This window comes from Schistocerca cancellata, chromosome 2 (assembly GCF_023864275.1).
Source record: "Schistocerca cancellata isolate TAMUIC-IGC-003103 chromosome 2, iqSchCanc2.1, whole genome shotgun sequence".
NCBI classification, from domain to species: domain Eukaryota; kingdom Metazoa; phylum Arthropoda; class Insecta; order Orthoptera; family Acrididae; genus Schistocerca; species Schistocerca cancellata.
The window spans coordinates 467127960-467145264 of NC_064627.1; the positions used below are offsets into that span (position 1 = coordinate 467127960).

General features: G+C 39.1%; 1 protein-coding gene across 1 annotated transcript in view; it reads left to right on the top strand.

The window, feature by feature from the left end:
- The window catches only part of LOC126161984 (nucleolar protein 12), a 46289-nt gene that overhangs the window by 1486 nt on the left and 27498 nt on the right, over positions 1-17305 (top strand). The window contains exon 2 of the mRNA XM_049918183.1: positions 17044-17149. Within this exon, the coding sequence (XP_049774140.1) occupies positions 17044-17149 (106 nt within the window). The remainder of the gene's footprint in view (positions 1-17043; positions 17150-17305) is intronic.

The following is a 17305-nucleotide window of genomic DNA, read 5'->3' on the forward strand; positions in this document are numbered from 1 at the left end:
CACAGCCACAGACCATTTTTTTTAATAAAAATCAAAAGAAGGGGGGAGAGGTGGGTGGCGGAGGAAAACAGCTTTTGCATCTTTTCAATGAAAACAGTGAAGTGAGAGTTACATTTCTAATGTGATTGATTTTTGATATCACTGCAAATTATGAGCAATATATGAAAAACCAAGTATAATGAGAATAATGGGGGCTAATACCAGTAACTTTGATGGACAGCACTCGCAAGTGGAATCAAATAGAATGACTTGCACTAGGTGGCTTAACTGCCAATTATGCCTCATGATCTCTGTCTGTCTGTCTCTCTCTCTCTCTCCCTCTCTCTCTCTCTCTCTCTCTCTTCAGTTAACTTTCTTATATATTGAAAAGTATTTATATCTTTGTGAAATGCTTTTAACTTCTGCTTTTTGCCAAAGAGATAGGACTTAACCAATAGTAGGTAACTCTAGATCCACTATAACAATGAAATTTTGCCACCTTGTGTGCAGCTCTTGATTCTCATTGACAACAAAGGAATATGTCCCCCTAGTGCCTTTTTTAGGTACCTAGCACTGACCCTTCTTGAATACCCTAACCAACTGCCTCAGCATGGCTATGATTCTGAATTTCCCTGGTGTAATATTCCTCCCACATGACATGGAATTGATTGTGATTTGCCCCGAGCCTTGGCTTATGGGTCCTATCCCTGTGACAACTTCTGCAGTGAGACTTGTCATATGCATTATCCTACCATTAGTTACACCAACTCTATACCAGGCAAGATCTATTCCATCAAAGGAGAAGCCATCTGCAAAAAAACTTTTGTCCCCCACAATTCTTTTGTGAGTATGTGACAAGCATAAAGCCTTGAGCCATTTCTGTAGCCCTTCCTTTCCTATACAGCAGCACATTTTCTCTGCCTTGGTCTCAGGAATACTCCCCCCAAGGAAATATGGAAGTGCCTGATTCCACCCATCTGCTTTGACCCATGACATCTCCAATATGGCAGAAATGGCTATTCTAAGCATCTCGAATATGGCTCCTATGATATCACTACATACACACGGCAACAAACATGATAATATGTATAAATAAGACAATAACATCTCCCTCCAAAAATACTAACAGGACAACCACAGGAAATTGGGAGTTTTAGGGAGGGGATAAGCTAAATACAACAGCAAAAAAAAAAAAACACCACAGTCCCAAAACACACAAGATGATGAACAAAAAAAATAATTAGGTTAGAAAAATCTACAGAAATCGGACACATCTCTTGACCTGTATAGGTCAGGTCAACGGCAGCTGACGATACCAAAACACCAACATCTACAGCAAAAACTACGGAAATTGGAATGGGACATTTCCCTTGACCACAGCTGATGGTACCAAAACACCTATACCTTCATATAAAAATACAAAAATAGGAATTGGTCAATTCCCTTGGCCTGTATAGGTCAACAATAACTACTGATATGAAAAAACCAACACCTACATCTACGGAAAAACAAAACCAAAACCACAACACCTCAAAAATTAAAAACTCAAACATCCCTACATAAATTAAAACACATTCAATACACAATAAATACACAAAACATTACTACTTGAGAAAAATAGACCAAAAAAAAAAAATTACTTACCACCAACAAATTTTGGCTGGCCAAAACACACACACACACACACACGCACACAACCAACTCAAACTCCGTGCTGTAATGACATCACACGCCACAACACCCTTACGTCATCTGTCAAAGCAGACGGGTGGAATTGGACGCTTTATGTTGAGCCCCCCTGCCCCCAGTACCTAGTCTGTGAACTGAATACGAAGAAACATGTCAGTTATCAGTAATCAGTCAGAATGCTTGTTTGTAATTTCCTATGGTTTGTGATTAAAATTAGGTTGTATTTTGTTGTGTTAGGTTACAATTTACTCACATAAATAGAATTGTCAGTAAATTCAGAAATAAGATTATTGCAATGACACACATATAAATTGGGCTACACTACACATCAATCTATTACAGCAACCACATTTTCATGTTGAGATTTGTCAACCAAATTGTAACATTCCTACCAAACCTAGGCTTAGAGTTTGCTACAGGTTCATCTGTCATCACATCTAGTTTTTTTTTCCCATTCACATTCCAATGAATGGCAACTCACTATCAAATTACCAGTTTTCAACCTGACATAGGATTTATGGTACACTAAAGGCCAGACTATTAGCACATCTAGTTTTCTTCCCACTATCCTATCAAAAACAAATGTTCTGCCAAAAGAAATTAGATTCACCAATTCTCATCAGCCACAAACAATAACACCATAAGTGCACTGTAGCTGGGTTTTATATTCTATCAAAGTCATAGCTCTTCTGTGAGAATCTTAGTGACATTTCTGTCACCATCACTGTTCACAAGATTCTTAACAAGGGCCAGGCTGTGATTTTCCATCATGACATCACACTGCAGACAGACAGAATTGTATGCAAACCTGGAATAACAGGGTGTCCATAATGTCTGCTATATCCAACTGGGACCAAAAGATAAGAGTGACTACTGGTGCTGTCGTGACTTTCATAGGCAAAATATTACCTGAAGAGGAAAAGGAGTGATACATGTCTGCAATGTAAAGTTGTGTGCTCCACTTCCCATACAGTGCTCTAAATAGTTGCATTTTTGGCTGACATCTTCACACTACACAAATGATCACATCTTGAAGACATTGTACTGATGCTATGCTACGTGAGAACTGTCGTTGGGACTAACTGCTAATAGGTATCAGCTGCAGAGAGTGACAGTGCCTTTTTGTTTCGGATTGCACCAGTTTCAAGAAGACAAAGAAAGATAAAGGAGCACAAAACCTACAACTCTTTTACATTTTGAAAATATGAATGCCATCTCTCCAGACAATAAGCTTTGCAAACATGATATCTGAGCACATGTATATACGAGGGCATCATGTATATACGAGGGCAGTTCAATAAGTAATGGAACACATTTTTTTTCTCGGCCAATTTTGGTTGAAAAAACCGGAAATTTCTTGTGGAATATTTTCAAACATTCCCGCTTCGTCTCGTATAGTTTCATTGACTTCCGACAGGTGGCAGCGCTGTACGGAGCTGTTAAAATGGCGTCTGTAATGGATGTGCGTTGCAAACAACGGGCAGTGATCGAGTTTCTTTTGGCGGAAAACCAGGGCATCTCAGATATTCATAGGCGCTTGCAGAATGTCTACAGTGATCTGGCAGTGGACAAAAGCATGGTGAGTCGTTGGGCAAAGCGTGTGTCATCATCGCCGCAAGGTCAAGCAAGACTGTCTGATCTCCCGCGTGCGGGCCGGCCGTGCACAGCTGTGACCCCTGCAATGGCGGAGCGTGCGAACACACTCGTTCGAGGTGATCGACGGATCACCATCAAACAACTCAGTGCTCAACTTGACATCTCTGTTGGTAGTACTGTCACAATTGTTCACCAGTTGGGATATTCAAAGGTTTGTTCCCGCTGGGTCCCTCGTTGTCTAACCAAACACCATAAAGAGCAAAGGAGAACCATCTGTGCGGAATTGCTTGCTCGTCATGTGGCTGAGGGTGACAATTTCTTGTCAAAGATTGTTACAGGCGATGAAACATGGGTTCATCACTTCGAACCTGAAACAAAACGGCAATCAATGAAGTGGCGCCACACCCACTCCCCTACCAAGAAAAAGTTTAAAGCCGTACCCTCAGCCGGTAAAGTCATGGTTACAGTCTTCTGGGACGCTGAAGGGGTTATTCTGTTCGATGTCCTTCCCCATGGTCAAACGATCAACTCTGAAGTGTATTGTGCTACTCTTCAGAAATTGAAGAAACGACTTCAGCGTGTTCGTAGGCACAAAAATCTGAACGAACTTCTCCTTCTTCATGACAACACAAGACCTCACACAAGTCTTCGCACCCGAGAGGAGCTCACAAAACTTCAGTGGACTGTTCTTCCTCATGCACCCTACAGCCCCAATCTCGCACCGTCGGATTTCCATATGTTTGGTCCAATGAAGGACGCAATCCGTGGGAGGCACTATGTGGATGATGAAGTTATTGATGCAGTACGATGTTGGCTCCGACATCGACCAGTGGAATGGTACCGTGCAGGCATACAGGCCCTCATTTCAAGGTGGTGTAAGGCCGTAGCATTGAATGGAGATTACGTTGAAAAATAGTGTTGTGTAGCTAAAAGATTGGGGAATAACCTGGTGTATTTCAATGCTGAATAAAACAACCCCTGTTTCAGAAAAAAAATGTGTTGCATTACTTATTGAACTGCCCTCGTAGCAAGGGGAAGATGTCCACATCTCCCATCTTGAAGGCCCCACTGACTCTCTGAATATGCCTTTTCCCGTAGTCAACAGGATCCTCTCCCCTCAGTTCCCACGATAGCAGCAATGACTTCAGTTCCCAGACTCCAATTAGAAAAGAGTTACACTCATCTGGCACTTCCTAACAGAAGTCCCTTCCTTTGGGTCTACATAGCAGACTACCTCTGCTCACAGCTCAGTGTCGGCCAGTTGTTGATCGAGACATGGGCTGTAGGCCACAGAGTAGTTCACTCATCCTCCTTTCCAGATACACACTTGAGTAGCCCCGAACCAGAATCAGAATACAAATAAAGAAAAAAAGACAATAAGAAAACTACAATTTAGGATGGATCTGGCAGCCTCAGTCACCATTTACATGGGGCTCTCAAAGCCAGGTTTCGTAAACCAGTTTCCCAATATCGCTCCTGGGTAGTCATGCAAACACTTCAAAATTGATTCCGGAAATCTGCTTCTAGATGCCAGTTTCACAACTGATTTTCACTCCCATGTAAATGCAACTGGTTTTAAAATAAGCTTGGGTTGTCAAGTTCGTTTTGTTTTCAGAATATGGACTTATTGTGCAGTGAAGGAGAAGCAGAAGTATTAGACTGAGGATTAAGCTATCTACCTGTGATATTTAAATGAAGAAAAATAACGATCGTATTGACTGAGTCAGATACTGGATCAGCTGTTTTCAGACACCGTATTTAAGTGGGCTAGCAAATCCGCTTCAGACCTTAACATGCTAACACAACAGTGAAAAACTTTTTTTGTCTTTTGGAAGAGATTGCATGCAGATGTTGTGAGTGGCACCAGACAGCCACCCTCCTGCCCCCCACCCTTTCTTCCCCCCAAAAAACCTCCTTTTCTGTACTGCAGTTCCTTTCCCCTTCATCTTTATTTCCCTGCTCACCATATCTTTGCACACTGTCAAAAATTTGGCTTTCACTTAGGTCTTTCCTTGGCTTATCATAATGGACCCTTACATCACTTCCTCCCATTTTTAATTTCTTTTGATCCCTACTCAGGTTTGTCCTCTATTCTTTTTCAAATACCTAAGAAGTGCAGATGGTGCAGGGAAGAGCACCTAGCTATGGGCAAACTATGCAGCAGACCAAAATGTAAATTGGTAACCAGCCCGTTCACAGGGATCATCATGTACCTGTACAGTTGTAGCCACCTGACAGTGCAAGGAGGATGCTGCTGGTGTCAGATCTGTGAATTCTTAATGCAAGCCAAGGAGTGGCCTTTTAGGACACCAGGGTAGTACTATGTTAGCTGGCTGTGGCCATAGCTGGCTGGTACCTGTAAAAAGAGACCCCACTCAGAAAATTGACACTAGGGCAGACACATTGGAATGAAGGGAATCAAACATATTAAGCTGGCAGTTGTGGGACCCTAGCAGTCTCTTCTTATTGGAACTCTCACTTGATGCTTGCCAATACAACACCAAAGTGTTCCCATCCTTGACCACTCCATGAGGGAAGAGAAATCAGCATGGCATGGTACCTAATCTGTACCAGAATGGATGGTGAGACCTTTCTAAAGACTAAACTTAACTACTTCTTGGAACACATTGGAGATAAATTTGAAGAGGTGGCAGCATTGCAAAAGGCACAGAGCTCCTCAGCAATACAGCAGACATCACTCAGCCCCAAGCCTTCCTTTTGTGAACTTCTTTGAGTAATATTCTAGTTACAGCAAAATTCAGAGACTTAAAATTTAATGTGACTTGATATACTCCTATGTGCCAACTGGAACAGTGAGGGGTATAGTTTATCTTCCATTTATAGTGGGGTCTGAAGCATAAGAGTTGACATAGGAGCATTTATTCTAGCGTTTGAGGGGACAACACTTCCAGAAAAGGTGAAGATCATTGTTTGCCACTGTGGCATCAAACACTGTGTGCCACTGTCTATGCAGTCCTATAAGCACTTTTGTATCAGGGATATGTCATCTCTTTATTCATTATTTGAATCTGAAGAAAAGTACAAATGTCTTCATCTTGTTAACATGATGACTACTTCTGTGATAATAGGGGAAAAATGTTTGCTGCCCATATAGAGCACATCAACCCCTTACTACAACAGACCTTCCTGGATCTGATGCAGGCAACCTTTATCATCCCTTTCTTATCAGTATAGGGGACCACAAGCCCCTTTCTGCAGCCAGAGAAGCATTCTTCCTTGCCAGCATCCCCTGATACATGGCCCTGCTGTGGGTCACACTGCTCTCAGAACCATGTTGACTTGTAGTCTGAGATTGGCCAGTGGCTGAAGAAACTGCAACTTTAGCCCATAAAGCTGTCCACTTTTCTTCTGTTCCTTATGTAAATTGGACAAATGTTTCCAGACCTCAAAAACCTAAAAAATTCCAAAAGTCAATTCAAAGGAATGCTAGTCAAAGATCATTCTGTTGGTCCTGGACTTTCATACTCTACCTAACACAGAACCTATGTTCTTGGACATTGCACCAGTACAGATGGTGGTGAGTGAAGCCATTGGAGCATGATTGACTACTGCAGCCTCTTCACTGCCTGTTGCTCCTGGGCCATTGTACAGTAGAATTGTAATGGGTATTACTGCCACCTGCCTGAACAATGACAACTACTATCATTCTATTCTGAAGTCTGTAGCCGTGTCTATATCACTCTGCCTGTGTCGCCATGCTGAAACGCACCTTTCTGGTAATCACTATTCTGAGCTCAATTTCTGTTATGCTTTCTGTAGGAACTATGCCAACCAGGAAAGGACATCCATGGGTTTTTGGATGTTCATTCACTGAAATGTCTAAAATGACAGGATGCCTCTCCTCACACGATTGGAGGTTGTGGCTGCGTGGATTCAAACAAACATTGATATCATTTTTTTTACAATATTTGGCTGATGCTGAGTTGCTTAATGTGTTCAGCAACTATCCCCTGTCCCCCTCTCCCTCTCTCTCTCTCCCTCCCTCCCCTGTGTTGTGGTTTTTCAGGTGCATAACACCATGTAGAGAAGTTCCAGAAAATATGGTAGTGGTCTCCTCATCAAACAGTTACTTAATGATTTTGAATTATTTTATCTCTGTGGCAGATATGCTATCTGTGTCAGTGCAGCACATGGCTCTACCTAGGCCATTGATTTTAAACTTCACGTGCCCAACTTCGCTGCCTAATTACAGTAGGCTGTACATAATGATCTGCGGGACAATGACATCTTCTCTCTAGTTCTGATACTCCAGTTCTACTGCCCTCCAAACTGACTGGCTTGTCGGTCACTCCAGACGGCAAACCAGCTGGTTTACAATGTGAGTGTCACATTTATTGTTGCCCCATCTGGACCTATCAACAATGTTTTTCTATATATAACAACTGTAATTAACAGTACCACTGATGTTCTCCAAGGGCCCATATCATCAATCGTCTGTTACGTGGTGGACTAAGGAAACTGCAGTGACAATCCAAGCTACCAGCAAGTTCTTCAAAGATTCAAATGACACCCTGTATAATCTTCAAACGGCTCTAAGCAGGAAAGATTGCTGGGAACAGTACATCAGCTACCTGGGAATGCATTTCACCTTCTCTCAGATGTGGGTCGAGCTTTGCAGATTACTTGACCATCAGTGGTCGCCAACTATTCTCAGCCTTCAATTGCATGGTGGTATTTTCACTCATCCACCTGCCGTTGCGCAACATGTGATCCACTTTTTGTAGTGCTGTCAGTGAATGCCTCTTACCCTCCGGCCTTCCAGGCATGTAAGCGGACAGTACACTGCTCAGAGCCATATAATGAGCCATTTACAGAATAAGCACTTCTTTGTGCCCTTGACATGTCATATGAGATGGCTCCAGGCCATGCCTTGATCCGTAATGAAATTATGCGACACCTGAATGAGGATCATAAAAATTACATGCTCAAAGTTTTTAAATATATCTGGCTTAGTGAAGAATTCTCCCAATGGTGGCAGAATGGTATCATTATCTCGATCTTTAAGCCTGTTGAGGACCCAACTTCCATTCCAACCAATCGGCCTTGTGGGCTGTGTAAATGGCTTGAGAGGATAGTGACCTATTCATTGTACTAGGTTCTTGAGTTCCAAGGTCTTTCATCCACTCACCAGTGTAGTTTCTGGGAGGGCTCATCCATAACCAGTCACCAGGTCAGATTGGAAATGGCAATAAGACTAGCATCTACTGAATGCTACAATCTTATTGCAGTTTTCTTCAATTTACATAATGCTTATGACACCACTACCTTGTGCCACCATATCTTGACCATACTCCATGGTGTAGGCTTTTGTGACACCTTACTGACATTTATCTAAAACTACTTGTATAACTGATCGTTCAGGGTTAGACTTGGAGCACACTCCAGCTCCCCAAATTTGCAAAAGAATAGTGTACCCTGGGTTTTCTCCCCAATGTCACCCTTTTCATGTAGCTATCAGCAGTGAATGTTTTGTTGATGTCAGACTTACCTGAAATATAAATTTGTTGATCATAACTAGTTGTTTTCCTTCCTCCATCTTTTCCTAGTATTTTCTCTCTCAACATTTCTCTTAGTAGTCCCATAACTTTCCTTTAGATATATCTACATGTTTCATCACATCACGGCCTGTCCTAATCCATTCTCATTCTGCTCCTCTCTTCATATATCTTCCATACCAACCACACCAGCTGTAATCCTTAGTCACCGTATTCATGCTGCAATTGGGAGGGTGGGATGGCTGTGTGTTTATGGTTGTTAGCTCTGTTTATATGAAAGAAAATGATTCTATGTGTTTCCTGCACACCTGTTTACCGCTCAGTGCCTCTCCTATTTGTTGCGTATCAATCGATCTTCATAAGCATATATATTCCTTCCTATATTTTTGAGTACTGACTTCACTAATTCCTTTTTTGTAGAATAGTTAGTTTTTTATGCAATTAGTGTTTTTGCTGTGCATGTCTGTATGTATATGGGAAAAAATAATTGTTGTTCTTATTTGTATGCACATGCTCGTCGTCAGGCAGGTTTTCCACCTTTAGAATGTTAATTCTGTCTCTCTCATCTCTCCACAAATATGAAATAACTTTACAGTAAGTAAATGAGATTAGACTGGATTAGATTCAGTTTTCATTCCGTGTTGTTGTGGTCCTCAGTCCAAGCACTAGTTTGATGCAGCTGTAACTGATTCCTTCTTCTAGTCAGGTTGTATCAAAAATTTCTCTTCTCTCCAGTTATGTTCAGTACCTCCTCATTAGTTACATTATCTACCCATCTAATCTTGAGTATTCTTCTGTAGCATCACATTTCAAAAGCTTCTATTCTCTTCTTTTCTAAACTATCGTCTGTGTTTCACTTCCATACATGGCTACACCCCATACAAATACTTTCAGAAAGGACTTCTTGGCACTTAACTCTATACTCGATGTTAACAAATTTCTCTTCTTCAGAAGCACTTTTCTTGCCATTGCCAATCTACATTTTATATCCTCCCTACTTCTGCCATCATTTGCTGCCAGAATAGCAAACTCCTCTGCTCCTTTAAGTATCTCAGTTCCTAATCTGATTCCCTGAGCATCGCCTGATTTAACTCCACTACATTCCATTATTCTGTTTTTGCTTTTGCTGATGTTCCTCCTTTCAAGACACTGTCCGTTCCTTTCAACTGCTCGTCCAAGTCCTTTGCTGTCTCTGATACAATTACAATGCCATCGGCAGACCTCAATGTTTTTATTTATTCTCCCTGAATTTTAATTCCTCCAATTTTTTCTTTTGTTTCCTTTACTGCTCACTGAGTATACAGATTGAATAACATCAGGCACAGGCTACAACCCTTTCTCACTCCCTTCTCAACCCCTGCTTCACTTTTGTTCCCCTTGACTCATGTACCGGCCATCTGGTTTCTGTACAAATTGTAAATAGCCATTTTCTTGCTGTGTTTTACCCCTGCCATGTTTAGTATTTGAAAGAGAGTATTCCAGTCAACGGTTGTCGGTACTATAAGTGTAGGTTTGCTTTTCCTTGACCTATCTTCCGTGAGAAGTTGTAGGATCAGTATTATCTTGTGTGTTCCTACATTTCTCCAGAATCCAAACTGATCTTTCCCGACTGAGGTTGGCTTCTACAAATTTTTCCATTCTTCTGTAAAGCATTCATGTTAATATTTTGCAACTATAATGTATTAAACTGATAGTTCAGTAATTTTCAGACCTGTTAACACTTTCTTTCTTTCTTTGGAATTGGAATTATTGTATTCTTCTTGAAATCCAAAGGTATTTTGTCTGTTTCACACATCTTGCTCATCATATGGAAGAGTTTTGTCATGGCAGGCTCTCCCAAGCTATCAGTAGGTCTAAGGGAATGATGTCTACTCCCAGGGCCATGTTTCAACTTAGGTCTTTCAGTGATCTGTCAAATTCTTCATGCAGTATCATATCTTCCATTTCATCTTCATCTACATGCCCTTCCATTTCCATAATATTGCCTTCAAGTACATCTCCCTTGTATAGACCCTCCATATACTCCTTCCATCTTTCTGCTTTCCCTTCTTTGCTCAGAACTGGTTTTCCATCTGAGCTTTTGATATTCATACAAGTGGTTCTCTTTTCTCCAAAGGTCTCTTTAATTTTCCTGTAGGTATCATCTAGCTTACCCTTAGTGATAGATTCTTCTACATCCTTACATTGTCCTCTAGCCTTTCCTGCTTAGCCATTTTGCACATCCAGTCGATTTCATTTTTTAGATGTTTGTATTCCCATTCGCCTACTTTGTTTATTGCATTTTTATATTTTCTCCTTCTTTCAGTTAAGTTAAATATCTCTTGTGTTACCCAAGGATTTCTACTAGTCCTAATCTTTTTAGCTACTTGTCCTCTGCTGCCTTCACTATTTCATCTCTCAAAGCTACCCATTTTTCTTCTACTACATTCCTTTTCCTTGCTCTTGTCAATCATTCCCTAATGCTCCCTGTGAAACTCCCTGCAACCTGTGGTTCTTTTAGTTTATCCATGTCCCATTTCCTTAAATTCCTGCATTTTTGCAGTTTCTTCAGTTTTATTCTGCAGTTCATAACCAATAACTTGTGCCCAGAGTCCACATCTGCCCGTGCAAATGTCTTACAATTTAAAACCTGGTTCTGAAATCTCTGTTTTACCATTATATAATCAATCTGAAACCTTACAGTATCTCCAGGTCTCTTCCATGTATACAACCTTCTCTCATAATTCTTAAACCATGTGTTAGCTATGATTAAACTATGCTCTGTGCAAAATTGTGCCATGTTGCTTCCTGTTTCATTCCTTTCCCCCAGTCCGTATTCACCCACTACTTTTCCTTCTCTTCCTTTTCCTCAGTCTCCTCCTCACCTGTGGATCTAGTTGACATATTAACTTGATTACTGTGGTGAGTGTAGGCATCATGTCTGCCTTGGAAATGACACTCACATCTTCCAGAGCAGTACCATCCATCATAAAATCCTTAAAATCTAAGTATTCCAGTGGGCATGATAACATATCAACAAAATTAATTAAAGAATGCTCATACGAGTTGAGTTCTATCTAAAGTTATTTGTGTAATCAATTCCTTATCAGCAGAACATTTCCAGGCTGGCTAAAATATGCTGAAGTTAAGCTTCTTTACAAGAAGGGGGATAAAAAGATACCATCAAACTATCAATCAATTTCACTTTTGCTGACTTTCTCAAAAATATTTGAAAAGGCTGTGTTCAAGCGTCTCCTTAAGCGTGTGACTGCAAATAATATATTGTCCAAGTCACAGTTTGTATTTCTTAAGGGTTCTGATATAGATAAAGCTATTTACACTTACAGTGAGAATGTACTTGATTCATTAGATAGTAAATTAGAGGCTACTGGCATTTTCTGTGACCTGTAAAAAGCCTTTGAATATGTGAACGACAGCATTCTCTTAAGTAAATTAGAATATTATGGTGTCACCAGCAGTGCTACAAAATGGTTTGGTTGTTATCTGTCTAACAGAAAACAAAGGGTGTTGTTGCGAAATGCCTGTTGAGTAAGCAGTCAGTCTTCATCTGACTGGGAATTAATTACATGTGGTGTTCCTCAAGGTTCCATCTTGGGTCCATTGCTTTTTCTTGTGTACATTAATGACCTCTCATCTGTTACATTGCCAGATGCTAATTTTGTTTTGTTTGCAGATAATACAAACATTGCAATAAGTGGCAAGTCAAGTACAGATTTAAAAATAGCAGATAATCAAATTTTCACTGACATTAATAAGTGGTTTAAAGCTAATTCACTGTCATTAAACTTTTAGGAGACCCACTACATGCAGTTCTGAACCTGTTAGAGATTTCCTTCCAGCATGAGTATAACATATGAAGACTTGCAGATAGAAAAGGTTGACAGTGTTTAATATCTGGGATTACAACTCGATAATAAATTCAGTTGGGAAGGGAATACCACAGGATTGCTTAAGTGCCTAAACAAGTCTGTATTTGCCATGAGAAAGATGTCAGATGTAGGAGATATAAATATAAGAAAACTTGCTTACTTTCATTCTTTTATGTCATATGGGATTATATTCTGGGGCAACTCATCAAACCAAGAAAAGATTTTTAGTGTACAAAAGCTTGTGATAAGAACCATTTGTGGTGTAAATTCAAGAACATCTTGTAGAAACCTGTTCAAGGAACTTTGTATTATAACCACTGCTTCTCAGTTTATTTATTCCTAAATTAAATTTGTTGCAAGTAATACATCTCCATTTCCAACCAATAGCTCAATAGTAGCAATACTATGAATAAGAACAATCTACACAAAGACCTAAAATTACTTACCTTGGTCCAGAAAGGGATCCAATATTCAGGAACACACATTTTCAATAAACTGCCAGTAACCATTAAAAACTTGGTTTCGGATAAAGCACGGTTTAAACAGAGTTTGAAAGACTTTTTGATAGAAAACTCCTTCTACTCCATAGATGAATATCTTAACAGAGACTGTTAAGCCAGCATAAGTAAAAATATTGATTAGATTTCAGTTTTGACAACATTTGGTCACAACAGTCAAGATTAGGTATTTTGTATATTGATAACTTTATTAATAGTGCATAACAATGTTAAATTCTGACAGCATGTTAATTCTGCAAATATTAGTTGTTCCAGTTTACTGCATTATATTAACCTATTTCGACTACCTCTTGACAAATTATCTGGGTAGTAAGTATTATATTCAAATGTTTTATGTTATACTTTCTGACATATTCCGCATCCATGAGAATCATCTCATTTTTTGGGTCTGTGGAACAAAAACTGAATCTAATGTAATCTAATCTTTGCTACAGAAATGTGTTCACTATTATGCTGTTCATAGTAGCTTATCATTCCACAGCCCCAAAAATGAGATGATTTTTTGTGGGTGTGGAACATGTCAGAAAGTGCAACGAAAAAAAAAAAAAAAAACATAGAAAATTTGAATATAACACTTACTTCCCTAATAATCCATCAGGATATGCTCAAAATATGTGAATACATTATAGTAAGTCAGAACTGCTAATATTTACAGAATTAATATACTGTCAGAATGAAAAATATTAATGCATTTTAATAAATTTATCAGACACAAATACCTAATCTTGATGCTGTGACAAAGTGCTGGCGAAATTGAAATTTAACAGACATTTTTACATAAGCTGGTCTAACAGTCTCTGTTAGGATAGTCAACTATGGAGTAGAAGGAGTTGCCTATCAAATAGTCTTTCAAACTCTGTTTAAACTCTCCTTTATCTGAAACTAAGATTTTAATTGTTGCTGGCAATTTATTTAAAATGTGTGTTCCTGAATGTTGGACCCTTTTTTGGACCAAGGTAAGTGATTTTGGGTGTTTGTATACATTATTCTTATTATATCTAAAAACAAAGATGATGTGACTTACCAAATGAAAGTGCTGGCAGGTCGACAGACACACAAACGAACACAAACATACACACAAAATTCAAGCTTTCGCAACAGACTGTTGCCTCATCAGGAAAGAGGGAAGGAGAGGGAAAGACGAAAGGATGTGGGTTTTAAGGGAGAGGGTAAGGAGTCATTCCAGTCCCGGGAGCGGAAAGACTTACCTTCGGGGGGAAAAAGGACGGGTACTCACTCGCACACACACACATATCCATCCACACATATACCTATTATTCTTATTATATTGAGATGTTGGTGGGAAATAGGCATATTATTTGCAACAAATTTCATTAAGGAATAAATATACAGAGAAGCAGTGGTTAGAATACAAAGTTCCTTGAACAGGTTTCTGCATGATGTTCTTGAATTTACACCACAAATGAGTCTAATTACGCACTTTTGCACTCTAAAAACTTGTGCTCGGTTTGATGAATTTCCACAAAATATGATCCCATATGATATAATAGAGTGAAATTAAGAAAAGTATTCAAGCTTTTTTAATATTTGTATCTCCTACATCTGACATCATTCGCATTGCTAATACAGACTTGTTTAGGCGCTTCAACAATTCTGTGGTATGCCCTTCCCAACTGAATTTACTATGGAGTTGTAATCCCAGATATTTAATACTGTCAACCACTTCTATCTGCATGTCTACATATGTTATACACATGCTGGAAGAAAGTCTGTCACAGATTCTGAACTGCATGTAGTGAGTCTTTCCAAAGTTTTATGACAGTGAATTAGCTTTAAACCACTTATTAATGTCAGTGAAAATTTGATTAGCAGCTATTTCTAAATCTGCACTTGACTTGCCACTTGTTGCAATGTTTGTATTATCTGCAAACAAAACAAAATTAGCATCTGGCAATGTAACAGATGAGAGGTCATTAATGTACACAAGAAAAAGCAACAGACCAGAGATGGAACCTTGAGGAACACCACATGTAATTAATTCCCAGTCAGATGAAGACTGACTGCTTACTTCACAGGTGTTTCGCAACAACACTGTTTGTTTCCTGTTAGACAGATAAGATCCAAACCATTTTGCAGCATTGCCGGTGACACCATAATATTCTAATTTACTTAAGAGAATACTGTGGTTCACACAGTCAAAGGCTTTTGACAGGTGACAGAAAATGCCAGTAGCCTCTAATTTATTATCTAATGAATCAAGTACATTCTCACTGTAAGTGTAAATAGCTTTATCTATATCAGAACCCTGTTGGTTAGGTAAAATTCAAACCATTTTGCAGCACTGCCAGTGACACCATAATATTCTAATTTACTTATGAGAACATTGTGATTCACACACTCAAAGGCTTTTGATGAGTCACAGAAAATGCTAGTAGCCTCTAATTTGTTACCTAATGAATTAAGCATATTCTCACTGTACGTTTAAATTGCCTTCACTATATCAGAACTCTTAAGGAAACCAAACTGTGACATGGACAATATGTCATTTGCATTCAAAAAGATTTCGGGCTTGCAGCCGCCCGTCGTTAGCTTCCATCCATGATATTTCGACTGGACAACTGCAGCTATATATTGCAGAATGGAGGGCATCTTCTTCAGTCTTCAATGGCTCACCTGAGGATGACTGGCACTTGTCCAGTCGAAATATCATGGATGGAAGCTAACGACGACCAGCTTCAAGCCCGAAATCTTTTTGAATATTTAGTTCACCGGGAAAATTTTAAATTTCTCATGTTATTTGCAGTCAGATGCTTAAGAAGGCTGTTGTGTTCAAACACAATCTTTGTTGTGTTCAAACATAACCTTTTCAGGATATTTTTGAAAAAGCTAGCAAAAGTGAAATTGGTCGACAGTTTGACAGTATCTCTTTATCCCCCTTCTTGTAATGAGGCTTAACTTCAGCATATTTTTTGCAAGTCTGGAAATGTTCTGCTTATAAGAGATTGATTACACAAATAACTTAAGATAGAATTCAGCTCAAATGAACACTCTTTGGTTAAACTTTGTTGATATGTTATCATAACCAGTAGAGTACTTTGATTTTAAGGATTTTGTGATGGATGCCTCTTCTTTGGGAGAAGTGAGTGTCATTTCCATTTCAACTGTATCTGTCTTCACTATATCCCATATAGTTTTTATTCTGTTGCCTGATGTAACTATCTTTTTTCTCATAATAAAACTGCTTTGATTTCTGGTTTACCAACTTCAATATTTTGCAGCATTCTTTGTAATGCATTACAGTGGTAACATCACAGTTGTTCCTAGATAGTAGATACAGTTTCCTTTTTGTCCCACATGATACCTTTATTCCTTATGTAATCCATGGTTTAAGTTACCTTTAGGGAAAACAATTTCCAAATGAGGAAATAACTTTATTAGTGAATGCTTTGTATTTTCCATACTGAGAGATGGGACAACAGAGCTTTCAGATTTTTTATGAGCAGGTTAGTTTCCTGAAGGCGCTCTGTATGTACTTATTATTATAAAGGACTTGTTGTGAAATACTACTTCTGCTGCACGAGCTACTCTGAGCAAACGTTATTGGTATCAGCACTCTTGAAATTAAACAGTTTTTGACAAGTGATTTGAAATTATGAATACATTACTTCTCTTCATGTAAAGCTTTATAAAATGTAGGGTATTCTGTATACTTCAAATTGAGAGTAGATTTTTGATTGAATACAGCTGCAAAAATCTTACATGCAGAAGTATTTCATATTAGATTTTGAACAATCAGATATTTTATAAAGCTAATACGGTGCTTGAAACTGATTTTGTGCAACAGATTTTGTGTGCAAATGTAAAATATCTGGAATCCTGCAGAGAATAATTGCATAACATTTTGATCTTTTCCAGGGAATTTCTGACTGGGTTCCATAAAAGAAAGCTGCAGCGCCAGAAACAGGCTCAAGAGGAGCTGCAGCAGATGTTGAAGGAAGAAAGGAAAAACTTGAAACAAGAGGTACCGTCACTGGAATTGTTATAAGACTGCACTAGTTGTTCATGTTTCTTTACTTCAGCATTCTGTAGGTTAAAATTAGCAGAGGTTTGAAGTGTGCAGTCAACTGGACCACTATGTGCTTTGTATATTGCTATACTTTGCAAACAAATGATGTTG